The sequence below is a fragment of the Protopterus annectens genome, chromosome 11.part0, assembly GCF_019279795.1.
Source record: "Protopterus annectens isolate FY-2018-M chromosome 11.part0, PAN1.0, whole genome shotgun sequence".
NCBI classification, from domain to species: domain Eukaryota; kingdom Metazoa; phylum Chordata; order Ceratodontiformes; family Protopteridae; genus Protopterus; species Protopterus annectens.
In genome coordinates this window covers 775,120,313-775,148,305 of record NC_056745.1, presented here as the reverse complement: position 1 = coordinate 775,148,305, position 27,993 = coordinate 775,120,313, and the positions used below count along the sequence as shown (strand labels likewise).

The following is a 27,993-nucleotide window of genomic DNA, read 5'->3' as shown; positions in this document are numbered from 1 at the left end:
GAAAGCAAAATAACCACTATATCACAATGGTTTCATGAAGTTGGCTGAATGCATGGCACACTCTGGAAATTATACTGTTTTCCTATTCTGGTCTTACAATAATAATAGCTTCATAGATAGTTACAAGGCTTGCAGTCAAATTCCCAGCTACCCATAAGCACTGTCTACTTAAATTATTTGCTCAAGGTCACACAGTGGGAACTATAGTTCAGAGCTTTAACCTTCTGTGCCAACTGTCAGACATGATGATGATGATGATGATAATAATAATAACACTAATAATAACAACAGCTTGTTCTTTTTTTGTTGCAGAATGATTATTCAATGGAGGGGATTGTTTCAGCAGGGAAAAAAAGAGTTATGAACTTACCATAACTTGGCATCTGTGTTATCCTATGTCATTATTCCTCACAGTAGGGTCTTGGATCTGATATCGGATCCAAGTTGGCAATTTTAGCTTAGAAAGATCCAAGGCTCTAGCTCCTCCCTCAACCATAATCCCCTGCTGCCCTCTAACCCTCAGATCGCATTTGCTAATATAGTCAGTATTGGTATGACCAAAAATGAAGAAAGGAAAATAGTCCTAGAATCATCACACTCTAACTTCCTCAGATGATCCAACAAGGAAGGGGGATGGCAGGAGGGAAATGTGATGAATAATGACATAGAATAACACAAATGCCAGGTTATGGTAAATACATAACTCTTTATCTAATGTTATCTATGTCATTACCCCTCACAGTAGGGTCAGAGTCCCCAGCTACAATTTACCCTGGCAGGCCTGAAGAAAGGACATGTCGAAGCACTGTGGAACCAAAGGAAGCCCTGTTCCTGGAAATCAAACCCAGCTTATAATGCGATACAAAGGTGTGAGGATTAGACCAAGTGGTGTCAGCGCAAATATCGTCAATGGAGAGTCTGGCCATGAAGGCTGAAGAAGTAGCCATAGACCTAGTAGAATGAGCTCTAACCTTTCCTGGAATCTCAAGATGCTTGTTGGTGTACTATGTAGAGATACAGCTGGAGATCCATTTAGAGTTAGTCACTTTAGAAATGAGGAGGCCATGTCTGTTCGGGAAAAAGTCAGAAAAAGCTGGTCTGACTTGCAAAACTCCTCAGTCCTATGCATATAAAATTGCAATTGCCTGTGTACATCCAAATTATGTAGAATGTACTCTCATTTATTAGAATAATTGGGAAAGAAAACTGGTAACTGAATACACTGGTTCAGACTGGATTCAGTGAAAACCTTAGGCAAAAAGGATGGATTTGTTCTAAGAGACACTATCTCTGTAAAAAAACATATATGGGGGAGCAAATGACAGGGCTTGCAGCTTGGACAGCCTCTTAGCTGAAGTTATGGCTACTAGGAAGGCCATTTTCCATGACAAAAACTTGAAATCATATGAACTTGCAGGGTCAAATGGACTCCGAGTCACAAACTGCAGCACGAAGGTTAGATCCCAAGTAGATAAGGGATCCTTAACAGGCGGTCTTAGAAAGAAAATGCTTTTCATGAAGGCTTTACAGAGTCTGGAAGAGAACATAGGTTCGCTATTTTCATGAAAATTGGAAACTGCAGCCAGCTGAAGCTTAATAGTAGAAATGTCACAGCATGGTTGACCCCAACAATCAAAAATCTGCTTTATCACCGTTGGACTGAATGACTATTTGTGAGGGCTCAATATGGTCCTGCTGAGTTTGTCAGCCAACACGTTGGGCATCCCTGGGTACATATGTTGCATGAAGAAGTGCCTGGAGGACATCATCCATTCCCACACTCTCCTGGCTTCTCTGCATAATGGGTAAGATCATGTTCTCCATGTTTGTTGATATACCAGACCACTGCCATGATGTCTGTCTGAATTGCAATCGCCCCGGCAATCTTGAAAGGCTTGCAACATTAGGAGGACTGCTGTCATCTCTAGAACATTTATGTGCAATTTGGTCTTTACAGGGGGACCACATGCTTTGAACTGTTTTCCCCTGGAAATCCCCCCCTCCAACAGGGAAGTGTCCATGGTCACCGTGGCCTTGGGTGGAGGGAGTGAAAAGGGCCTGCCTAAAATGAGGTCTTGAGACTGAAACCACCAAAGAAGGTGCCGTCTACAAACTGGCATCACTTTTATGGACATGGACATAGGCTGAGATAGACCAGACCACTGAAACATCAGGGTGCACCCACATATGGTACCTTGCTAGTGGCACAAGCTGTATGGCTGTGGCCATAGATCCTAGCATCTGAATAACCAGGAGGACTGGCGGATTCGAAAGATTTAAGACTTGCATGACCTGCTCCCGGATCAGCTGTACTCTGTAAATAAGTAATGCTGCAGTCTCTGAGATGGAGTCTAGCTGGACTCCTATGAACTCTTTTTTGCATCGGGACCAAACTGGACTTTGAGAGGTTCACTGTAATCCCCAACTAGCTGAACAGCAAAAGGACATATTGTACGGCTTATGACAGTCAATGCCTTGTGGGTGCCGTGAAGAGCTAATTGTCAAGGTACAAAAACACCTGGAATCCCTGCAGCCTCAGGTGAGCCGCCACCACTGCTATACATTTGGCATACACCTGAGAGGCTGTGGTGAGTCCAAAGGGCAGGGCTCTGAATTGATAATGACTGGACCCTAATCTGAAGTGAAGGTGTCTCCTCAAGCACCTGTCCATCTTGATGTGATAGTAGGGATCCTGGAGATCCACTGGAGCACGTCCAGTCATCCTTGTATAAGAGAGGCAGAATGGACTGAACAGTGACCATCCAGAACTTGGACTTCTTGGCCAATAAATTCAAATCGCTGAGGTCCAGAATAGGATGCAAGTCCCCGGTCTTTTTTGGCACTATAAAGAAGCGAGAGAAAGTTCCAGATCCTCTTTGTCCTGCGGAGACCTCTTGGATAGCTCTTTTTTTGAAGAAGTTGTTGAACTTCCTTGAAGCCCATCTCCCTCCGACAGGGTGGTACATCGGGGAGATACCTTTGTGTTGGAGAGGGTTGAAAACAGGGAATTAAATAACCCCTGGAAACGATGTCTAACATCCACTAAGCAGAGGTAATGTTTGTCCAGGCTAGTGGGTGAAGGGAAAGACGACCCCTGACTGCCTCCATGGCAGGACAGTCGGGCAACGCTTCAGGAGCTCTGAAATAGCTGCTCAGAGAAAGGTTCCCTGGAGCCCTGATTTTATGGAACCGCCCCCCCCCCGCCTCTAGGGCGGTGTCTGCTGTTGAATCCTCTCCCCCTGCCTCTGGAAGAGGAATCATCAGGAGCATCCTGGAAGGAAGACTGTGACCTCCAGAACAACATCTCCTAAGCTCCTCCTTGGGTCTTGAAAAAAGACCTCTGAGGAGTAGAAAACTTGATCCCAACTGTGAACAAGGTCTTCCCTTCCTGCTCACTACAAGTTACAGTCTCTTTCACAGAAGGTCCAAAGAGGGTGGACTCGCCAAAGGGAACACTGATCAAAGATGCTTTGAAGGTCTCCATAAAACCACATAGCCGTAACCAGGCATGCCACCTTACAGCTATGCCGGTACCCACTGCTCGAGAGGTAGCGTCCGTTGCATTGGAAATTAACCTCATCAAGGAATTAGTGAGGGACGTCAGAGTAGAGAGCTTGGGAGACACCTTCTTGAGGCCCTTCCCTGGCAACAACTCTGTGAGGGAAGTGGTGAGTTCTTTGACCAAGTCCCTTTGAAGGTGGGTGAAGAGTGCCAGGTAATTAATTGCCCTTAGTTCAAAGGTAGCTGAAGCAAACACACGCTTCCCATGTCAGTCAGTCATCCAAGACTCCCTGTGGGTAGCTAAGGAATTTGTCTGTTGCTTAGGCACTGGTTCCACAGTGTCCGGTTCCTTCCAGGCCATACTGGCGATAAGCTCCACTAACTCGTCAGCAGGAAGGGACACCCAGGAAGTAAACGGGCCCTTCCCAAACACCTTCAGAAATACAGACTTCTCCGAAGACAGGAGTTACAGATACCATCCGCACTTTTGCCTCAGGATGTTAAGGATATCCCCAGAGGAGACATCATCGGGAGGAGATCTGTGGGACCCATCTCCTTCATCGAGGTCTGTGTTCTCTGTGAGGAACTCCAGGGGAGAGTCCAAGTGCCCCTCTTACACTTTCGCTTATGAAGTGCCTCCTCTGGGGGTGGCTCAGGGGAGGATTCGGAAGATGCGGAGACCCTAAGAGGGGAGGAAATGCCCTGAAAGCTAGAACAGGTGGGCTGACCCTGGACAGGATGGGAGACCCAACCACCCAAGGTAAAGTGGTGTAGGGATGGACCCGGAGGGGCAGGCCTGTTGCTCCAGTCCTGGAGAAGGTCCTCTCTACCACCTGGAAGGCCGACCGGGTGGAAGCATTCCCTTCCCCATTCCCGGAGGGAGATGCCACCCAGAAAGGAAGAAAGGACCCAACACAACACCATGGCCCCCCAGACGATACCAGTCCAGAACTATCAAGGGCTGAGGCCCCCAGGGAAAGAGATCGGTCCAAAAGGCCTGGACTAAGGTTATAGTTTAAGGTTTAACATTTAAGTTTAAGTTTTAAAGGAAGAAAGTAAGTAAAAAGCACTTTAAATCCACTTATTTGAAGTGAGAGCCAAGAATCACGTCCATAGCAGAAACACAGCAAACGAGATCTGAGGGTTAGAGGGAAGCAGGGGATTATGGGAGAGGGAGGAGCTTGAGCTTTGGATCTGTATAAGCTAAAGTTGCCGTCTCGGATCCGATATCAGATCCAAGGCAATACTGTGAGGAATAATGACAAAGATTATATCAGATAAATACATTTTATTCCTTTTTTCCTTGGACTATAACTAGACCAAACACATGAAAGCATCTGATGAGTTTAAACAGTACTTGTAACATGCAGGTTTTTTAGCTCAAAGACTCTTGTGTCTGAGCAACCAAAGGAATTGGTTTTATTTGTTTCATACGCTAAACTGTTAACATCATATTCAATTGTCTCCATTCACTGAAGATTTCTTTGGTTTGATTTATGAAGGGTACATTATTAGTTCAAGGTTTTACTCTTTCCTATGACATATCCACCATTTAATTTTTACCTAAACTGTGTAGACCACAGTGGGTAAAGGGACATGTTTTGTGTTTTCCAGCACATCAACAGTGGGCTCCTGAAGGTGTATGTGAAAAACAATAATATCTATGTTAGGGATTAAACCTCTGATAGCTCTCATTTGTGCAGGTCATGGTTAATGTTCACAGATAAACCTTCATTCCAACTTAAAGCTGTCATATTTGGGACTGAGATGGACACTGTCAAAGCTAGAACCATTTTGCTTCAAGTTCAAGATTACTGCCCTAAAGCAAAGATCCTAGAGTAATTTTATGTTAAGTAATTCACAGTCTGACCAGAGTACTGCACTAAAGAAAGAAACTATATTCTATATTCTTTTAGCTCTAATGTATATCGCATTACTGCAGAACAAATCCGGGATTCAGTGGGACAAGTGTTTTCATAAGCCGGAACAGCAGAGTCACTTAAAAGTAAGATGAACAGAAAACAATGATGACTACCTTCTGTACCACAAATAAAACAGGGTCTAGAAGGGAATCAGACAGAGACAGTGGCATTTACTTGGGGACTCTACTTCTTGGATGCCCAGGAGAGCTACAGGAAGAATGTAGATGCTGTGGCCCTCTTTATTAATCCAGATGTCTAGAGTACTTGGTTTCTAAGTATTTTTACACAAGAAAAAGATACCTGGATCCAACGTTCAAGCTCCTCCCACTACCCATAATGCCCCAGTCAACCTGCTATACCTCAGATCAAGTTTGCTGCCTTATAATCTCTAGGAGTAATTAATCTTAAGTTTAGTGAAAGCAACAATTGTAGTAACATAACTGGGGCTCAAACCTAGAACCGTTCCACAATAGCCACAAGGTAACTCCAGGAGATAATAGGAAGGGGGAAGAAGGGTGGGGAGTTGAGGAAGAATGAAAATGGACAACACTGATGCATAGTTATGTTGAGTATGTAACTTTAATATCTAATGTTCTCCTTTTCATTGACTCATGAATGACTGGACAGAGTCCCCAAATACGTGTACCTTGGGTGGCCCTCATGGAAGGATATATACAGTGCTGCAGAACCAAAGGCAGCTCTGCTCCTGGAAGTCAATTCCAGTTTGTAATGGGCAATAAAGATATGACCATTAGATCAGGTAGCTGCTGCATCAATGTCATCATTAGAGTTTCTGGACCAAAAGGCTAAAGAGGTAGCCATGAACTGATGTAATGAGCTTTAGGAGGCCTGGGTAAGGACAGACCTTGCTGACTGCAAATAAAAGAAATGCAATTAGTAAGCTATTTGGAAAGAGTAATTTTAGAAACTGGTGAACCCAATTTATTTGGGGGAAAGAGAGACAAATAATTGTTCAGACTTCCTGAAATCTCTTGTTCTGTGGAGATAAAAAATGTAGTTGCCAATGTACATCCAAAATATGGGGCATATATTCTCCGTTGTTATCAAAACTGGTAAAGAAAACAGGTAAATTAATGGTCTGATAAATATTTGTTTCTGATGCTACTTTAGCAAAAAGGATGGATAGGTCTGTAAGGTAGCTCGGTCTTTGTGAAAAATAAGATAAGATTTGGAAGAGAGAGTCTGGAGTTCAGAAAATTGTCTTGCAGATGTATTGGCTACTAGAAAGGATGTTTTCCATAACAAAAATTTTAAATCAGACCTAGCCAATGGTTCAAAGGTTTTCTAAGTTAACCCTTGCAGCACGACTGTCATATCCCAGAACGGATGGATCCTTCACTGGGGCCTAAGCAAGAAAGTGCCTTTTAGAAAAGCCTTGCACAACTTTGAAGATTCTAATGAGGAAGCATCTTCTCCTGAGTAAAATGTAACTACGGCTGTCAACTGCACCTTGATAGCAGAAACACCAGCGCCTTTCTGAAACATAGATCTTAAAAATTCTAGGACCGCAGAGATGGGAACAGTGAGGGGGTTCAATTCCTTCTGTAGAGCCCAAATACAGAAGCTTTTTCATTTGCTTTTGTAAATCTTCCTTATAGAGGCCTTGTGGGAAGACAGATGCATTTGTCAGACCAGAGAAGAAAGCTTAGGCTGTCTAGCTATGAGTGGAACTGGAGAAACCATGCCATCAATCTGAGGCCTGAGATATCTGGGTGATCCATCTTGGAGGGGTGAGAAAGGAGGTCTGGACTGGGGTCCAGCACCCATGGTGGATAATGAAGGTGAGACCAAAGGAAGGGGAACTACAACTGACAAAGACAAAATGGGGCAATGAGGATAACTGTGCTCTTCAACCAAAGTGCCTTCTGTAAGAATTTGGGAATTAGGGGGTTCGGGGAATAAGCATAAAGGACAATGGAGGACCAAACTTGGCTAAAGCATCTCCCAGTGACTCTTTGTTGTGGGAAGATGCAAACAGGTTGTAGCAAGGTTGGCTCCATGATGGAAAATCCTCTCAGCTACCAACTGATTGACTTGAGAGACCACTCGTGAGGCATCAGAATGGACCTGCTGGGTCTGTACACTAGAACACTGGACTTCCCCAGTATATGAGTTGCCATAAGGAAGCATTTGAAAGAGATTGCCCATTGCCACACTATCATTGCCTCTTGACAAAGAGTGTAAGATCGGGATCCCCACCACTTGCTGATGTACCAAACCACAGATGCTGTTGGATTATATTGCAATCATTCTAACAGGAAGAACATCTTGGAAGGCCTGCAATGCTAGGAGGACTGCTCACATCTCTAGCATAATGATGTGTGGCTTGGTCTCTTCTGGGGACCATGTGCTTTGGATCATCTTCCCCAAGAAATGCCCTCCCAACCCAGTTGGGAGGCGTCCACCATTACCATGGCTACTGGGGGCAAATGTACAAAAGGATGGCCTAGCAAACTTTTGTCCAATTTTATCTACCAAGATAGATGATTTTTGCAAACTCAAGTCAGTTTCACTGGAAAGGACAAGTGATGACAAACAACTGACCACTGAATAGCTACTGTCCACTGAAGAATGCGCAAATAAAACCAGGCCACAGGAACTAAGGTTATGGCAGTGACCACTGATCCTAGGGCCTGAAGAACAAGTCTAACTGGGGAGAAAGGTGTGCAATAATTTGCTCCACCTGGTACCTGTTTATTCTTACACAATGTGGTGGAAAGAGAGGCTCTCTGACTTACTGTTTTCAACTGGGCACCTATGAACTCCAGGCTCTGAACAGGTTTAAGATGAAATTTGCAGATGTTGACTGAGATGCCTAGTGATTGAAATAATTGGGAGCAAGTAGTCCCTGGATTCCTCTAGGAGATACTTAGCTGGGGTGGTGAACAGCAATCTCAAATGAGCTGCTACCACTGCCATACATTTGGTAAACACCCTGAGGGCTGTGCTGAGACCAAAGGGCAGGGCTCTGAACTGGTAGTGACTGGCTCCTAGTCGAAAGTGCAGAAATCTTCAGGATTGTTTGCTCATCTTGATGTGATAGCACCCATCCTGAAGCTTGATGGAGCACATCCAATCATCCTTGTGTAGAAACAGTAGAAAGGACTGAACCATGGCCATTCAGAACTTTGACTTCTTCAGAAAATGATTTAGTTTGCGCAGATCTAGAACTGGTCTCAGGTCCTCAGTTTTCTTTGGCACTAAAAATAATCTTGAGTAAGTTCTGAATCCTTTCTGGTCCAGTGGGACCTTCTCGATGACTCTTTTGTCTACCAGCTTTTGAATTTCTTGAGCTGCTGCCACCCACTGACTGGGTGGGACATCAGGGAGCCTTTTTTATTCATTGGGTGAATCTGGAAAAATGGTATGCAATAACCTCTGGATATGATTTTTAGCACACAAGAGTCTTTTGTTACTGATGCCCAGGCATCTGGGTGTACATATAAGCGCCCTCAACTGCCTCCAGAATTGAGCAGTCAGGCAACCTTTCAGCAGCACTGGAAGGGTTTATCCAAAAAGGATCCCAAAAACCCTGGTTTTGCATCTTCCTTTTGATCTCATCCCCTCTGCCCCTGAGAGAGTTATCCCTGAGTGAATCCTGGAAAGGACCCTGAGACTTACGGAACTACATTTTCTTGCCTCCTCTTTGATTCCTGGAAAAGGATCAATGAGGGGTAGAAAAATGTATCCCTATAGCAGACAGGGTCTATTCATCCTGAAGCTCTTTGAGATGGATCTGCATCTGTACCGATATAGTGGCAAATGAGATCTGAGAGATAGCAGGTTGACTGGGATATTATGGGTAGAGGGAGGCGCTCGAGAGTTGGATCCAAGAGTCTTGTAAATGCAGCTGAGTTAGATCCAAGGTCAGATTTGAGACCCAATTGTTCAGAAATGAATGAAAAGGACATCAGATCAAATTCTTCGACATGAGGGCACATCAGGCACCTACTGCTATGCATCCATCAGGATACAAGAACTCTGCAATCAAGAATGGTGGCAGAGACTTCAAAGAATTCCAACATGTTCATTTGACACATTAAAAATTATGTAGAGAAGACTTACTGATATCCAAAGTCTAAAATCTTCTAAAGATAAGTTTCTGTAGAAAAATCAGCAAATGTAGCTTTGTATCCTCAGTGATACACCAAGGAGAGTTTTGATTCTAACTCCTCAGATGCACTTCAAGAATCTTAGACCAAGATTCTAGGATGCATGGACTGTATTAGCAAAGTATATCACACCAGCAGCTAATACTTCTGAAGTTTCAGAATATGATGCAGTCTTTTGCTACACATCTAATAATGGGTGCCTTCAGGAGTTTTTTTTACTACCAGTCTGGTTTAAAACACAAGTATGCCATTCAAATCTGGTCACTGGTAAATAGCCGTAATAGCAACTGGGCAGTAACAGGGAAGGATAAACCACCTTTTGTGAGAGAATGATCTCCAGAAATAATAAATCTTTCCTTTGTAAACAGTAGAGCACATGATATGTATCACAATCAGCTGCCACATTACAAGGAAAACTGTGATCTCTTAGAAAGGGACTGCAGAACACTTTTCCTACAATTTCAGTTGGTGGGAGGGTGTCACTTGATAGGTGAGCTGATTCTTCTTTTAAATCCTCCTAACCCATAAAATGCAGTAATATTAGATGGCATCTTGTCCAGAATTACTTTCTCTTCCTTGCAACCACCAATGGCCACGAGAAGCACTGGCCTCCCCAAATCATGAGCAGATAAGGCAGGTATAACAGAAGAAATGAACATTAGATGCAGCTGTCTTCTCCATACTTCCTACTTCATTATGTTGAGCACATAAACGATGCAATAGCATACAGCATAAGGCCAATTTCACACGGTTCCCAACAGTGACAATAGCAGAACCCAGTAAAAAGGTCCGAAGACTAAGTGGTAAAACAATACTACTGAATTTAAATGTGAAAGCTAACAAAGAGGACAGAATTATTGATGGCACTGCGATAAAGGTTAAGCCTTGAAAAAATTGCAGAAAAAAAAGCAGCACAGAAAGCCCCTCTAGCAAAAAGCAAGTATAATTAGGCCTTGACAGAATGGCAAGAAGAATACAGTGCAGGCAGTCCTTCAGTTTGACAGCAAGTATAAAATGCAAGCAGCACAGGGAAGAGGCAGAAACATACACAAGAAGCTGACTACCGCAAGACATTACCACCTCACTCAAAACCACTACAAATGCCATGAGGCTCCCAAGGTGGGAAGGCAAGGTTTAGGTGGAGAGTCACTGCTGGTGACAAGTACACTTCTTCCCCATAGGTTCAAACAAACCAAGTCCCAGACCGACCTGACAACCTAAAGGCTGTGTCTCTTGCTGCTGTTGCTGCTTCTGAAGGCTGTGCTGTGGCTGCTGCTTCTGAAGGCTGCACAATATCAGGGACTGTAGTCCTGTACCTGGTGTCTGTGAAATGAAGCAGAAGAGACAAAGGTAAGGGAAACAAAATTCAATAGTTTCCATCAAACTGTACATCACTGTAGACTGCTGGAACAAGGCTGGAGAGGGAGCAGACAAAATGGACTCAATTTTAGTCAAGCTACTTATCAACAATATCCACACACTGTGAGAAACAACAAATACAGAATAACAAAGATAAAACAACACACAAAAATATACAATTATAACTAATTTGTTTTCCGAGGCTTTATGATTTTGCAACCAAATTGTCCCAGTAAAATAAATAAAAATAATGGTACTTTTTAAACCAAATGGAGTGCTTTTGAACAGGCAGTATCACTAAAAGAGAGGTAATAGGGATACTTAAGAAACTATGGAAAAGATAATACAAAAACTGAGTCTGGAAGCTCTTCATTATGGATATGGATAGTAAGTTGCAAACAGTGAAAATGTGTTTAGTGTTTTTAGTTCTATATAAAGACATTTTTATCAACCAGAAGAGCAGTTGTGGATGATAATTAATAGAGTTGAAGGAATTTATTATTGAGGGGAAGAAGACAAGCATTAAGCAGAATAACTGAATTCTTCCCACAGATCAAGGTAATTTACGATTACCTGATTTGAAAGGATACTTCAGCGCTAAGCAGTTAAGGCTCACACACATAAAAGCAGAAGGTTATAAATCAAAGTGGAAAGGGATGATGGAGAAATAGTGCAGAGGCTGTGAGAAGTAAGGAGACAGTAGGATTTTGGATGCAGGCCTGGAAGGAGTATAACAAACATACAGAACACAAAATTCATAAAGTAGCAGAAAGTATTCTAAAATGTAAGACAACACAAGAAAATGGAGAAAGGTGATTTTATTCATAGGGATAATAACTGCAAGTAGAGGTATATAAAGTAGGCAAGATGAGGATGGAGTTTTTCCGTTAAAATTTGCAAGGAAACCAGGGAGCAAATAAACAAAGGAATAAATAACTGTAGATAGAAAGATAGAGTGGGATGAGGCCAAGCAGATGTTTGGACTGCAAGTTAGAGACTGCCTTCCCTACCAGGGACTGACATCAGAGTATGGGCAAAGACAAAGGGATAGAGAAGAGCTAATTGAAAGACCTGATCTGGTAGAGTTTTTAGCTGAGTATAGAACAGAAGCTGCTGTTAAAAGAAAACTGATAATTATTACAGCATATAAAATATTGCATGAGAATTATAAGAGTCAATCAAAGGAGGTCTAAAATTATTGGGAAGAGATACGGGAAATGCAATTTGCAAAGGAGCAATGAGGAGACATCTGTACGAGTCCCAAGTATGCAACAAAGTCCAGAATGTTTAGGATTACAGAATGTAAATAAACCAAGTATGAAGACCACCACGATAATGCAGCAAACACTTCTCTTTATTTAGTACAAGAACATAAAAAACGATGAGCGCTTTCACGTACAAACTGTACGCTTCTTCAGATCTAATGTATTACAAAAGCCTTCATCCTTAAATATCAAATCAAATGCTAATTATCATCATCAATTATCCATTTTATCAATTAAGTTTCAGAAAACCCATTTTGTAAAACTTCAAGTTAAAACCAGCTATATGATCGTTGTTTCAAAAACATTTTAACAATTTCATGAGGTGTGTGGAGTCAACACTTCCCTGCTTATAGTTCATATAAAAACATTTCATTGTACTTTACATATATTATGATTAAAAACCAAAATTGTCAAGTATTTCCAAGGTCTTATTCTAAAATGAAACTAAAATGCATGTAAGGACTTATTCAAAACATAAAACTCATTGTGAAGCAGCACGTTTAATTTCTTATGTGGAAATGCAACAGAATGCTTAACCTTTACTATATTTTCACATCTATTTGCAAGCTTATATAGCGCGCTGTGAATAAAACTGTGTTAAAGACGTATAGTCACTTATTAACACAATGACCAAAGAATAAACATTGATAAAAAACTATATATATGTTATAATGGAAACCAACAATATGTTTATATATGAAATATATATTATATATAACCAAATAAATAAAATCAATAAAATCAACTCATCCAGAAGACGCATACCATATAAAAGTAACGTATGTTAGAGACAATTTAAGATACATTTAAAAATCAATACTGTTTGTGAAGCTTGTTAGGCAAAATTCGATTACAGAATGTATTTGCAACAGTGTTTTTATATCTCAAGAAGACTTCAAAGACTTTTTTTTCCCTCAGGTAGGTAAGTGTGACAGGAGAGAGAGATGTAGTAAGGAAAATGTTTTTGGAACTGCAGCAAGTTGGCAGAAAAGTTGACAGAATTAAAAAATTCCCTACAAAGTAATTTCTCAGAAATGCTGGAGGAGCAAATGGTTACAAATAAGAAAACAATTTTTCAGCCGGAACACAGGATATGGATTGCCTACAAATATTAAGGTCTTAATAAGTTTAAAGCTATTGGTTGCCCAAAAAAACTATTACTATAAAACGGAAATCAAAATTCAAACCACCTGCAACTGAAGTAATGAATATTGTACATTTGATAAAAGAACTGGAAGTGGGATCATTATAAAACAAAAGGAATAAATTACATAAATGAAATTTGTGAGAATAATACATGCAGAATAATATTTAGAAGAAGGAGAAGTGAGGTTTAAGGAAGACAGGAATTTAGTAATTTATGTAAAGTTGGAACAAATAATTCATAGGTTCATACGTTCATAGGTGTTTACTAGGCTAACAACCACAAGGGCCTTTTTAAGCCTAGCCATGCATCCCAAATATCTGACAAGTTCTGATACCCTTGATAAGTGTAAGCAGGGGCTTGGGAGATGAAACATTTACAAGCTAGGGCCTGAGAGATGAACCATTTACAGATTACCTGTGTCCATTAGAGACATAGGTGCCACACCAGGGCTGAATTTTCTGTTCCTCGTCCAATTGTCCAGGCCGCACTTGAACTGGGTTTGGGTGAAACTCTGCTTCACATGGATGGGGAGCCTGTTCCAGAGATGGGGTAATCTCTGAGATACATACCTGCCACTCCAGCAGGTCCTATTTATATCACAGGCAAGATTTAAATCTTTAGATTGTGTAATTCTGGTGCTGTTTGTTTTGTGGATATGCAGGAGGTCCATCAGAGTGGTATCTGACAATGCTCTGTATGTCAGGTACAGCTCTCCCCTCAAAAACCTGTAGGAGACAGAATACAGGGACTGGGCCTTGCGGTGGTCTGCATAGGACATTTTACTTAAGCCCTGTATTATTTTAGTGAGGAACTTCTGTGGACGTTCCAGTTATTGGATATGCCTGGTTAGGTGCATACCAAAGGGGGCATTGTACTCAATGATAGGTCTGATGAATACCAAATACAGTGGAGAATGACTTCTCTGGACTTAGATGCCATACCTTTGTTTATAAGTTGCGCAACATAAAATGATTTCCTCACTACTGTAGACACGTGATGGTCAAAGGCCACATTACTATCTATGTGTGTCCCTAAGTCCCTGACTACTGGGTCAACTCTAAGGGGTGTGTTGTTAATATGATAATTAACAGGGGTGGATGACTTCCCGAAGGATAATATTATGCATTTCTTGGCATTTAGTTTTAGTCCATAGCTCTGACACCAGTTGTTTGTCTGTGTCAGCTCCTCCTGGAGAACATTTGTGTAAGTGTGAGATTCAATGACTGCTCCTAATTTGCAATCATCTGCAAATTTAGTCAGCCAGAGACCACTGACATTGGCCTTGACTTCAGGGAAGTAAATGCCAAAAAGGAGCGGTCCAGGGACTGATCCCTGAGGGACTCCACTTGTGATTGGCCTCTTTGTAGAAGTAGACTCCCAAATTCTAACTTCCTGGGTCCTGTCTGTGAGCCAGTTGGCTATCCACTGGTTGACATACGAGTATGTACCTAACCTCTTGAGTTTGTCAACAATGCCCAAGTGGGGTATTGTGTCAAATGCCTTGGCCAGGTCAATGTAGGCAGTGTGAACCATTTTGCCCACATCCTTGCTTTAGTGACCATCTCAAAGAAGTCCATCAGGTTGAGTAGGCATGATCTGCCCTTGACAAAACCAAACTGGGCTGGGTCCAGTGTCTGGAGGTTTACTATATCACTATTGATCATTTCCATGATAATTCTTTCCATGGCTTTACATATAAGACTAGTGAGACTTATGGGTCTTTAGTTTCCAGGGTCTGTAGATGGCCCACCTTCGTGTAGAGGGATGACTGTTTCTGTTCTCCATTCATAAGACACAAAACCTGTTTGGAGGCTATAGTTAAATAGAAATTCCAGAGGCCCTGATAGTCATGTTTCATGCTATTTAGAAGGCATCCTGGGATATTATATGGGCCCACTGATGCAGTGTTCTTGGCCCTAAAGAGAGCATTAAGGACCTGTTACCTAGTGATAACACTGGGGTTATATTTGATGGTATTTCCTGAGGGAAGGTTGAAGAGGAGAGAGGAGTAATGCTGGCTCCACTTATGAGTTCTACACACAATTGTTAAAAAGAAAACATATATGTATACTGCATGAAAATAATAAAAATGTTACTATGCTTTGTTTTATTTTCTATTAATTTATGTGTGCCTATGTCACTGGTTTTAAGGCGATTCAATAAATATGTTTAAAAAAAGAAAAAGGGCAACTGCATACAAGAGCAGCCTTTCAGTCATTAGTATGTGTACATGTAAGCTGTACAGGGAAACCCAGATTCAAAAGAACTGTCAGGCAAGGTATGTGGGAACAATATATTTTTTATCGAAATGGCTGCTTTGTCAGTATTTACATGGTATGTAAACTGACGTCTAAGGATAGAAAAAAGCAAAGAATGTTGAATTATATCAGAATTAAGGATTGGAATTAGCAATGCTACAGAAGATGCATTATGATATAAATGAAAAAAAAAGAATAGGGGAAGTTCCCTGATGCCTTGCCAAAATTTCCTCTAATCAGTACGAATACCACTTTTGGGTCTTTCCCTGAGAACAGGACACTGGCCTATTGGGACTAACCTGGTCAGCAAAGAGAAAATATAAAATAAAATAAAAACATGAAATTGGATAAAGAAAGGATTTCAGGGTGGACATTCAGCAGAATATCAGAGGCAAAGGAAAAGTAATAACACAGACCATGAGACGGACTCCAATAGAAACAGAAGAGGCAAAACTGACAATAATGGTAGATTTCTGGATGTAATGTGTTATTGGCTTGGAGAAGGGTTATGCTGGCATGTATTTATATGCCACTTCAAATTGCTACTGTGGAGCTTAGCATAATTTTGGCAGGAAAAAAAATACACTTTCAACAAGAATATTACTTGTGGATGAGACTGCAATTTGAATTGCAATAGTGAGTATATATAAGGGGACCTAGAACGGGAAATATTACAAAAGAATGTATGATTTCTGAAGAAATGTGTCAGAATACATGGTATGGAAGATGTGGATTCGGTAGCAGGAACTGAGACAGATATTAATCCACAAAATATAATACGTGGGCTGAACAGGAGAGAAAGTATATTTTAATCAAAGGGTTAGAGATCTGTCCAATAACTATATGAGATTATGCACTACAAAAAGGGTTGGGAGGGTGGCCTAATGGTTAAGGTGTTTGCCTTACAAATATAAGGTGCAGGGTTTGAGTCTCACAAGGGATAATTGGCTAGGTTTAAAATGGCTCGCAAGGGCAGTTAGCTTAGTGTTAATCTATTAAAATCTATTAAAACTAGGAAAACAATGAAGGGTAATGATGTAAAAAGTAAGAAACTTGTGCTTTCCTACTTATCTGTTAAAAAGGAGGAATTTAAAGAATAGGTACTGGGTATGATTCTGCAGGCTATAAGAAATATATATACATATATATACATACATATATATATATATATATATATATATATATATATATAAAAGGAAAATTCAGTCAGTAGGATAAAATAAATATGGACTTTACAAGCACAGTAGAAGTAAACGAGAAATACACATGGGAAAGAAGTTATAGAGGAGTTTACAATGCTTCAAGTACCTGCAGAATACGGGAATTTCACAGAAAAAGAAGTAGATTAACTACAGAAGCTAAAGGGGAAAACAACAGACTATTTGGACAATATAAATGAGTTTATAAAGCTTACTGTAAATTAACTACTTTTTGATAACAACTCTAAAGCACAAAATAAAGAGGTAGTGAACAGAAAGTAGAAGCAGTTGTAACCAAACATAGGGAGCCTATGACAATAAAAATAATCAGAGATCTTACAGCACAATTAGAGGTATTTCAGGAAATTATATGAACATCTGTATTAATCAGAGGAATGGGAACCAATAAGTTACAAATGGAAATACTTATGGAATAATTAGTTATGCCAGAGTTAGAGGAAAATGAGGCTCAACAATAAATAGTTAAGAAAGGAAGAGATGAAATAAAAACAGTGATATAGGTTTATAGGTTCATGCTAAGCTAACAAACAAAAAGGCCTTTACAAGTCTAGCCATGCAACTCAACATAGGCTTGTCTCAGAGTTCCTTGGATGCCTATATGGTGGGGTATGTTAGCAATGAGGTAGGTCCTTGGATCTTAGGTTTCTGGTATTGGTTGTCTTGTGGATGTGCAAGAGATTCATCAGAGCTGGATGTGAGGATGCCTTATATGCTATGCATAGATTGCCTCTCAATAACCTTTAGGAGACTGAGTACAGAGATAAGACCTTAAGGCAATCTGTGGAGGATAGGGTATTCATACCCTGGATTCTCCTGGTGAGGAATATTTGAAGGTGATCTAGCTCATGCAAGTGCTGGCTAGGTATATACCAAAGGGGGCACTGTACTTAATGATGGGTCTGATAAGGGTTGAGTAATGTACCATTACTTCCTTGGATCTGGATGCCATACCCTTTGCTGATAAGTTGAGCGACTTAGAATAATTTTCTTATTACCTTGGCTACATGCTGGTCGAATGCCAGTTTACTGTCTACATAAGTCGCCAGATCCTTAATTATCGGCTCTACTGTTAGGGGCGTTTTATCAATGAAGTAATTAATGTCAGTGGACACTTTTCCAAAGGGCACTATAATGTAGTGCTCTCCCATGTCGGTGAGTACCAGGTCCAATATGTCTGCCTCTGATTGGAGAGTGCACTATCTGGTCCTGGGTATTTGTGGTGATGAAATCCAAGAAATGCTGTGCCTGTGAGTTAGAGGCAGTGTCCATTTCCCAGTCTACAGATGGATATTTAAAGTCTCCCATGAGTAAGGTATTTGGTTGGATGGTGAGTGCTTCTAGTATGTCTAGGCAAGGGTTGTCACAGATGGCAACCGGTAGCCAGACAGTACATGGCAGGGCATCTTGTCTATGGAGACTTGGAAGTGAATGAACTCCAGGACATCATCCTGTTTAACCAACCTAGAGTTGTATTTGGTACTAACACAGATTGAGACCCCTCTGCCTTTAGTCTTTGTCTGTACTGCTGTTGGTCTAAATGTATGGAAGGCACTGTAGTCTTCCAATGCAAAAGTACTTTCTGTGGCTTTAAACCAAGTCTTGGTAACAGCACATATGTCTACATTCTGCCGAGTGAGGACGGCTTGTAGGGTGTGGAGTTTCTTCTTTATGCTCCTTGCATTTAGTATTAACACCTTAAGGTTGCTTTGAGGTTTAGTTTTGCTGTAATGGTAGTTTTGTCATTTTGACATTGCCTAAAAAAGGCTGTAAGGGGATGTATAGAGTTTTAACCAATACTTGAAAGCCCGGGGTGGGGGAGGACAGGTGCACACCATCCTTGGCAAAGCAAAGTGGTCTGTTAACTATGTCCTTCCATGCTGATAGATACTGGATACCCCTGGAGTGACACTAGAAACGAAGACAATTATTAAAATCCATCATTTTCTGTTCATAATGTGGCATCATCCTTGGAGAAGGGAGAATGCAGCTCAATGCAAAGCACGTACATGTCTGTGAAAAATACTCAGAGAGATGCATAGTGTTTCTTTTCATATAGTCCAGTGAGGTACTCCTCAGATCATTTACACCCACATGAACTATGACAGAATCATATTGGTACCTGTAGTGCAGTTACTTGAGTGCATGCATGACATTGCAAATCCAAGCTCCAGAGAGACTATTAACTGTTATCTTCCCCTTGTCCACCTTGGTGAGAGGAGTATCTGTGTATCATACAATAGAATCTCCTATGATGAGAGTACTAGGTAAACTGTTTACTTGCCTTATGGGCTTTGTTCTTGGGAGATCATTGGATGAATGTTTATGTGTAGTGGTACGTGTTGCTTTTGGTGTGTGTTTTAGTGACTGCTGAGAATAGATGTTGTGATTTGATAGCTTTTGATGGCTTAGGAGTTCTTCGAGGTTTGGAGAAGTTTCTTTTAAGTGCTGTCAGCATAAGGTCTATGTGGGCTGTGAGCAATATGTGTGAAGGGCTTAGTGTGCATGTTTTTGACAACCTTGTCTGTATGCAAGATTTCTGCCTCAAAGAAAGTTATTTATGTATATCTCTCCCATACTGCATTAGTTTCTTTAAGGATTAAAAGGATATCTGTGCACATGAGACAATTTCTTCATTGGCTCAGATAACCATACCTACCAAGCTGGCCACAAGATAACAGAAAACTGCAAATCCATGTTGTCAGGACCTGTATTAGGGCTGGGCTATTATGGTTTAGGGTCTTGGTTTTACAGGTGTCACCTGAGTGGTGTCTATGGTGAAGGCTAGATGTTCCTTTGAAGGGTTGCTGTTGTCATCAATAAAGCACTATGACCTTAGTGCTGTATGACAATATCTAGCTGCCCTGAGCTAAGCTCCACACAAAGCCTTTCTGTGTTACAGGTTAAAGTTCCAGGAACTAGCTTTATAGGTCTGCTACTATACAGGGTACTGCTAACTACCACTAAGTGATGAACAGCTCCACAAAAACATGCCTAATTCATAGCAGACAAAAAAAGCTGAAAACTAACTCCTGTGCCCTACACTTTAAGCTTTGTGGACTGCCGCAAAACTCAGAAAGACCAGGTAAATACATTCTGCCACAAAAGCGGATGATCCTGGAACTTCTTAATATAAAAGCACAGCACAAGTAGCTCTAAAATGCAAATTAACACCCAACAAAGACCATAAAAATCACTCTGGCTGATGAAAAAAAATCTCACTTTAAGCCTCCCTGAACATTTTTTAACTCGGACTGACCAGGCTACTTTGCTACTGCCACTAGAATAGCAGTCCTGGTCATCTTAATATAAAAACACACTTTGGTTGGTCAAAAATGAAAAGGTATCAACTAGCTCCAGCAAGTAAGTGTCACTTTAACCTCCCTAGTGTGTTTCCCAGCTTGGACAGACCAGGCTACCTTTCTACTCCCACTAGAATTGCAGTCCTAGCCTTCTTATTGTTAAAACATACTTTAGACATATAAAAGGGAAAAAGTTTAAGAAACAAATCAAATAACTAGCTACAACAAGTAGTTCTCAATTTAAACCTCCCTATATAATCAATCAATATGAAAGTCTCAAGGAAAAGTTGGCATCGTTGCTGAAATTTGGAAATTACGAGGTAAGAAAGTAGTAAAGATCTGGGAGGCTTTGTTTAACAATATTTTATGAGTAGGAAATACCAGAATTTTGAGAGAGACTGCAGTGGCTGTATTACCAAAAGAGGATGAAGACCTTTTAGATCTGACTTCATTTAGATCCATTTTGATTTTAAACAATGATTACAAAGTGTGTATGTCTATATTAGCTAAGAGAATGGCAATCATATTGTCAGCATTGATAGATATTGATCAACATGGCTTTGAAGACAACCATTTGATAACATTAACAGAATAATGATGATTCAGAGGGGAAGCATAATTTAAGGAAATACCACCACTGTTGATGAATTATGATGCAGAGAAAGCATTCTGTGGAGTCAGCTAAGATTTTATGAACTGGTAGTGTTCCTATGTGACAAGCTGCACTTGTCATCAATAAAGCTGCACTGTCATCGATAAAGCAGTCATCCAAGCAGGGGTAGATATGGATGCCCTTGACTCCGGAGAAAGCAAGTGCTGCAGCCAGACATTTTGTGAATATTCTGCCTGCAGTAACTAAACCAAAGAGAAAGGAGGCAACTTGCCAATGCTGGTCTCCTACCACAACTCTTATCTAATGTTTATGGTCTTTGTGAATAGGGATGAAAATATTTGAGGTCTAGGGTTATCATCCAAGCTTGGTCCCCCAGAAGGGGAAGAAGGTCCAGGAGGGTCAAAAAGTTTGGGGACCACATGAAATCTATTTAGTTTTGACATATCAAGGATGGGTCTCAAGGTTCCAGCTTTTCTTAGCACCAGGAATAGTCTTTAGTAAAAACCCCTGTATTCTCGTCCTTTGGTCAAGGACTATACAGCGTACTGGGCCAGCATCTCTGCCAAAAGCAGCTTTGCTAGTTATTACTGATTTTCTGCAATTGTAGGGAAGGGATACCTTGGATTTCTGGGAGAGACAGAAACTGGAGTTTGCAACCTTTGGAGACAATTTGTAGGGCATACTGTCTTATACTACATCTAACCAGTTATCATAACAAAGAGTCACCCAGCCACCTGTCGTCTTAAGTAAGAAAGGGGTACTAATGGTTGAGGTTAATTATCCTTCAGCTGTGTTGTCAACGTGCAGCATCGATGTAATGTGTTTTCATGTAGGTGTATGCTGACTATTAATAATACATTCATGCCAGAGCATATATCTATATCTATACACACACACACACACAAATTATATATATATATATATATATATATATATATATATATATATATATATATATATAAGAAAAATGCAACACTCAAAAGAGAGACAAATAATAATGGGTAGCGAAAACCACAAAACGCTAAACAACTAAAGAGAGTAAATCACAAAACAGTGAATATTTCTCTCCCACTACAAAAAGTCCTGTTATCAGCAAACCCCAGCTACAAAATCATTGTCAAATGTTATCTTGGTAGTAATACTGTTACAGAAACGGTTTTTAGAAATATAATGTGTAAGTTTAGGGTTAAGGGTAAGGGCAGATTTATGATTACAGTTATGATTATGAGTAAGGTGGGCAGGGGGGATATCTTACTAAAAAAAAGAAGTTATGTACTCACCATAACATTTCATTTGTGTTGTCACTCTTCGTTCATTCTTGACGAACAGGACTCTGTTCCGATCCTCGGAACTGGCTCGGCCTAAGATTCTACCCACAATGCCCCTCTATCCATTATCTCAGATTGAGATTGCAGATAATAGCAAGAGTATTCACAGTAATTATAAGAATACGCAATGTCCAAGGTAAAAACCCTATGACAACCCAGGACAAGGGTTCAATCCCCCACGAAATCTACAGAAGGGGAAATTGGGTGGGATGTCACGAATGAACGAAGATGGACAATACAGATGGAACGTTATGGTGAGTATATAACTTCTTTATCTGATGTTGTCAGTCTTCATTAATTCTTGAAGAATGTGACAGAGTCCACAGCTACTTTAGCTCCTGGGTGGCCTTATGGAAGGATATTCCTGGGAACTATAGAGTCAAAGGATGCTCTTCCCCTGCAGACCATATCCACTTTGTAATGAGTGACAAAGGCATGAGGCATAGCCCAAGCTGCAGCTGCACAAATTTCATCCATAGAAGCTTTTGAATTAAAAACTGCTGAAGTGGCAACTGATCTGGTTGAATGCGCTTTACCTGGGGCAGGTAACTTATGGTTGGTATGCGCATAAATAAAGGTAACACAATCTCTCAGCCATTTTGATAAGGACACTTTTGATACAGCTTGTCCGACCGGTGGACCAGAAAAGGAAATGAACAGTTGATCTGATTTCCTGGAATCCTTAGTCCTGTTCAGGTAAAAACGCAATTGCCTGTGAACGTCCATTAAGGGTAAGCAATATTCATCTCTGTTGGAAAACTTAGGAAAGAAAACTGGTAATTCAACAGTTTGATTAATACTGGATTCAGAGATCACCTTAGGAAGGAAGGGCTAGTTCTCAATGACAGCCTGTCTTTATGAAAAATGATACAGGAGGACTTTGCACATAATGCCTGGATCTCAGACACTCTTCTGGCAGAAGTGATGGTTACTAGAAAAAGAGTTTTCTAGGAAAAGAATTTAAGATGGCAAGTAGCTGCTGGTTCAAAGGGAGGTAGCACTAAAGTTTGCAAAACCAAGGTGAGATCCCACTGAGTTACGGGATCTTTGAACGAGAGTTTTAGTCATAAGGCACCTTTGAGAAAAACCTTGCACAGGTGATGGGAAATTAGAGGACGGTCGTCAAAGCCATTGTGAAAATTGGAAATGGCTGCTAACTTGACTCTAATAGTGAAAGCTGAAGCTCCTTGGCCAAACAGAGTGGCTAAAAATTGCAAAACCTTTTCAACAAGCATCAAAAATGGATCTAAATTGTTTTCTGAAGCCCAAACCGAAAATCTCTTTCATTACATATCTTTTGTACTGGGAAAGATATGTTATTCTGTCTGGCAATTAATGGAATTGCAGGAACCAAGCTGTGTGCCTGACAGAACACAGACTGAGGTGCACCAATCCCTGCGGGTGAGAGAGCAGGTCTGGAAGTGGGTCCAGAATCCACAGTTGGTGAATCAAGTGAGGCCATAGAAAGGGAAAACAAATTTGCCTGGGCAAAAAGGGAGCAATGAGAATCACTTTGCTTCACAACCTTTGGGCTTTCTTTAGGAAGAGGGGTATGAGAGGAAATGGGGAAAGGCATAAAGAAGACCCTAGGGCCAATCGAGAAGGACAGCATCTCTCAGGAACTCTGCCTGAGGGGGACTGGGGCAAAGTACTGCTGCACCTGTTGTCCATTAGGGAGGCAAAAAAATTGCAGCAAGGCTGGCCTCATCGGTGAAAGATTTCCTTCACCACTCTGGGACTGACAGACCAGGCAGTAGAATGTGTCTGCTCAGCTTGTCCGATATCATGTTGGAACTCCCCAGGATATGCATTGCCACAAGAAAGTGGCTGGAAGACATTGCCCATTGCTACACTCTGAGAGATTCCAGGCAAAGGGGGTAGAATTTGGTTCTCCCTTGTTTGTTGATATACCATACCACACCACTGACAAGTTGCCTAACTGGACTGCAACTGTTCCCATAGTAAGAGAAGATTAAAAGGCTTGCAACTCTAGGAGCACTGCTCTCACTTCCAGGACACTGATGTGCAAGTTGGCTTCTTGTGAAGACCAAGTGCCTTGGACTGTTCTTCCCAGATAATGCCCACCAACCCCATCTGTGAGGTGTCCGTGGTCACTATGGCCTTGGGCTGCAGGGAAACAAAGGGACGACCCATTAAAATTTCTTCTGACTGCATCCACCAAGATAGATCCTTTTTACAATGTCCTGTTATCAAGATCAGGTGAGTCACTGGAAGAGAAAGAATGGACCATTGGTAGGTTAGAAGCCACTGAAGTATCCTCATGTGAAATCTAGCCAAGAGGACTAGGATGATGGCTGTTGCCATACATCCTAGGGCTTGGAGAACAAGTAGAGCGGGCATTTTGTTTTTTACCAGAATGAGCTGTACTTGAGACCTTATCTTTTGGAGCCTGTGAAAAGGTAGAGAAGGTATACACCAAACTGTGTTGAGGCAGGCTCTTATGAATTCTAGGTCCTAAGTGGGAGATATCTGTGACTTTTCGTAGTTGACTGTTATGCCCAGGGCAATGAACAACTGTATGATAAAGTCTGTGGCTTGCAGCAGCAGATGCCTGGTAAGGGAGGTGAGGAGCCAGTTGTCTAGATAAGGAAACACCTGGAATCTGTGTAATCTCACTTGAGTTGTGACTGCTGCCATGCATTTAGTGAACACCCTGGGGCTACAGTGAGGTCAAAGGGCAGTGCTCTGAACTGGTAATGACTGGCCCCTAGCCAAAAGTGGAGAAACCTTCTTGAGCGTTTGTCTATCTTTATGTGGTAATATGTGTCTTGAAGTTCTGTACAGCACATCCAATCATTTTCCCCTAGAAAGGGGAAAATAGACTGAACCGTGACCAACCGGAAATTTGTCCGCTGAACAAAGTTGTTCAGAAGGCTGAGGTCCAATATTGGTCTCCAGTCCTCTGTATTCATTTGGCACTAAAAAGAACCCTGAGTAAAATCTGGATCTATCTGGTCTGCTGGGACTTCTTAGATGACTTTGAACCACTATGGCTGCTTGATCTCTCTGATTGGGTGGAACATCGGGGATTTTTCTCAGAGATCTCAGGAGAAGAGTGAAGGTAATATGATAGCCTCTCATAATAATTTTCTGCACCTAAGTATCAGAGGTTACAAGTGCAGTGAAAGTCTCCCCCCTGACTCCTTCAGAGGTATGCAATCGGGCCTCCTTTCAGAAGAGCTGGTAGGATTGTGAAGGAATCTCTGGAACCCTTGTTTCATGGGCCACCTCTGACTCACAGTCAGTGTCTTCTGTCTGAGCCACCCCCTCTTCCCCAAGGGCAGTCACCGCCACATGTTCTGGAAAGGCACCCTGGGACTTTCTGAAGCACATCATTCCACTCCTGTGATTACTGAAGTAGATCAATGAGGAGTAGAAAACTGAATTTCCACAGTAGACAGGGTCTTTCCATCCTTTTCACACCTGGCTAGTGTGTCCTTCACCTTGTGGCAGAACAAAGATGACCTGTCAAAAGGAGCATTGACAAATGAAGACTTGAAGGGTTCCACAAATTCACACAAGTGCATCCAGGCATGGTGCTTTATGGCAACACTGGAACCCGCTGCTCTTGTGTCTTCGGCTGTGTGTGCAATAACCCACATGGATGAGTTAGACATAGACTCCAGGGTGGCTAGCTGAGAGACGACCTTATCCTGCACCTTGTTAGACATAGCACCAGCGAGAGTTTCTGATAACTCCTTAATCAGATCTCTATGCAGTCTAGTAAAATATGCCATACAGTTCAAAGACCTGAGTGCAAAGGTTGAAGCGTAGATCCACTTTCCAAATCTGTTCATCATCCTAGACTCTCGGTTAGGAGAAGGTACAGTAGGACCCCATTGACGAGTTCTTTCTTGTGGCAGCTGCCACTACCATAGTATCTACTCCTAAACCCTTGGCTCAATATTGGTGTTCCTCTGGCAGAGAAAGAATTTTGTGTGGTCTCCAGGGAATAGGCTCTATGCAGTCATGGGCCTTCCAAGCCTACTGCGCAATCAGCTTAATAAGATCATCAGTAGGTGGGGACACCCAGGAAGTAAATGGTCGAGCACTGAACGCTTGCAAGTACATGGATTCCTCTGAGGTTGGGTCCTAGGGCTTCCAGTTACCCCTCTGCTTGAGGATCTCTAGGATGTTTCCAAAGGAGACATCTTCAGGAGGGTTACCACAAGGAACCTTCCCCTTCATCGAAATCCGTGTCCTCAGTGACAGATTCTTCAGGGGAATCTAGGTGCTTCCTCTTGCATGTCTTCTTATGGGGGGGTACCTCAGTGGGGATCTCTGTGGAAGACTCAGAAGAAGAGGGACCTTCTGCAGGGGTAACTTGAAGCTTCGGTGCTTGCTGTCCTGTGGTGGGGATTGGTGCCAGCTCTGTACCAGAAGATATGCTAATATGACACTCCGATGCAGGAGGAGCTAGCTGACAGCCTGTGGAGGCTAAAGCTCTTTCCATAACCTGGAAGACAGGGGCCTTAGAGGAGTGGGAGCATGGAACCAAGAAAGATCACCTCGGAACTGAGGTCACACCCTGCTCTGAGAGTCTGCCCTCTGAGGCAGAAGCTGGGGAAGGACCCGCAACTGAAAGTCCCAAGAGCCAAGGTCAGCCTGCATAAAAAACAGGAACTGATCTAAGACCCTTGGAACCGGCAGTCGAGTTTCGGCCCTGAGAATCTGTCAGTTCCGAACAGGGAACCAAAGAAATCAGAGCCACATTCAGTGACAAGGAAGGGATGCCTAATGGCACTGAGGTAGCTGGTACTGGGGGGATCAAAGTGCTAGGCTCCAAAGCTACAGTGAAAGTCAGAGGAGGAGACAATGTAGGAGTCCTTGCAGAAGATACCCCAACTTGAGAAGGGAGAGGGGCTTGAAAAAGGGCAGAGATACCTCTGGCCACCAACAGCTGATCCATCAATCTCACAATGTCTACCTCAGAAAGACTCCTGGAGGATCGAACTGAAAAATCTGAAGGGGACTCTGGTAGTTCCAAGAAGGGACTGGGCAACTGGCCTGCAAAGGGGGTCTATGAAAAGTGAAAGCCTCGTCCTGGGAAGAAGATTCGGATCTGGTTTCAACCCCGGGGGGGGGGGGGTTGGCATAGCCTGCTGAGGCACCATCAGAGAAGTTGGTACAGAGCTGGAAACTAAAGATGCCAGTGCCAATTCTGGTGCTGAAGGCACAGTAGTAACAGCAGTCGGTGCCGAGGATCCTTGAAGCTATAACGTCCGTACCTTTGCTTTCAGTTCCATGGAGGCAGTCGGAACAGTAGTCTTATGTTTTTGAGCCACCGGTGCCATAGCGGACACAAGGTATCAAGTGGTGCTTCTTTTTGATAGGATCTGAGTTAGGAGGGGAGTCAGACTTGGACAATGCTTCATTAAAACTAGTTTTGAACAAACCCTTCAAAATGAGCTTATTCCGACACTCAATCAAGGCCCGGTTACTAAAGGCCTGGCAGATGTCGCAGTCTTGGTTGAGATGTGGAGCCCCCAAGCAATAAACATACGAAAGATGCCTATCAGAACTGGGCATCTTTCTTCCACAGTCTTGCCACTGTTTGAATCCTGAAGTGCCTTTTTGTTTTTCCGGTATTTTAGCAAACAGTAAGGAAACAACTTATACTCAGCCAAAACACACACACACCAAGGATAGGAGGAGGTCTACCAAAAAGAAAGGAATAACCAATGATGGTACTATGAATTACCACAAAAGGTAAGAAGGTTGGAGAGGGATTACCAACAATAGTAATGATTACCAGAGGTATGGGGTAGAGAATTCAAACACACACGCATGCATCAAGAATGAACGAAGACGGACAACATCAGATTTTCTTTTTCTTAAAAGTATCATACGGAAGTCAAAAGGACACAAAACACACATAATAAAAAATATGCGCAACCCTTACCTGAATTTTATTCTAACTCTAACCT

At 41.8% G+C, this 27,993-nt stretch overlaps 1 protein-coding gene across 5 annotated transcripts in view; it reads right to left on the bottom strand.

Annotated features, from left to right (window-relative positions):
* Positions 1-27,993, bottom strand: part of KIAA1549 (KIAA1549 ortholog) — a 2,575,340-nt gene that overhangs the window by 802,594 nt on the left and 1,744,753 nt on the right. For 3 of the 5 annotated variants that reach the window (XM_044088205.1, XM_044088206.1, XM_044088207.1), the window contains exon 11: positions 10,766-10,879. The exons of the other annotated variants lie outside the window; for them this stretch is intronic. In XM_044088205.1, coding sequence (XP_043944140.1) covers positions 10,766-10,879 — 114 coding nt within the window. The remainder of the gene's footprint in view (positions 1-10,765; positions 10,880-27,993) is intronic. 5 annotated transcript variants of the gene reach the window in all.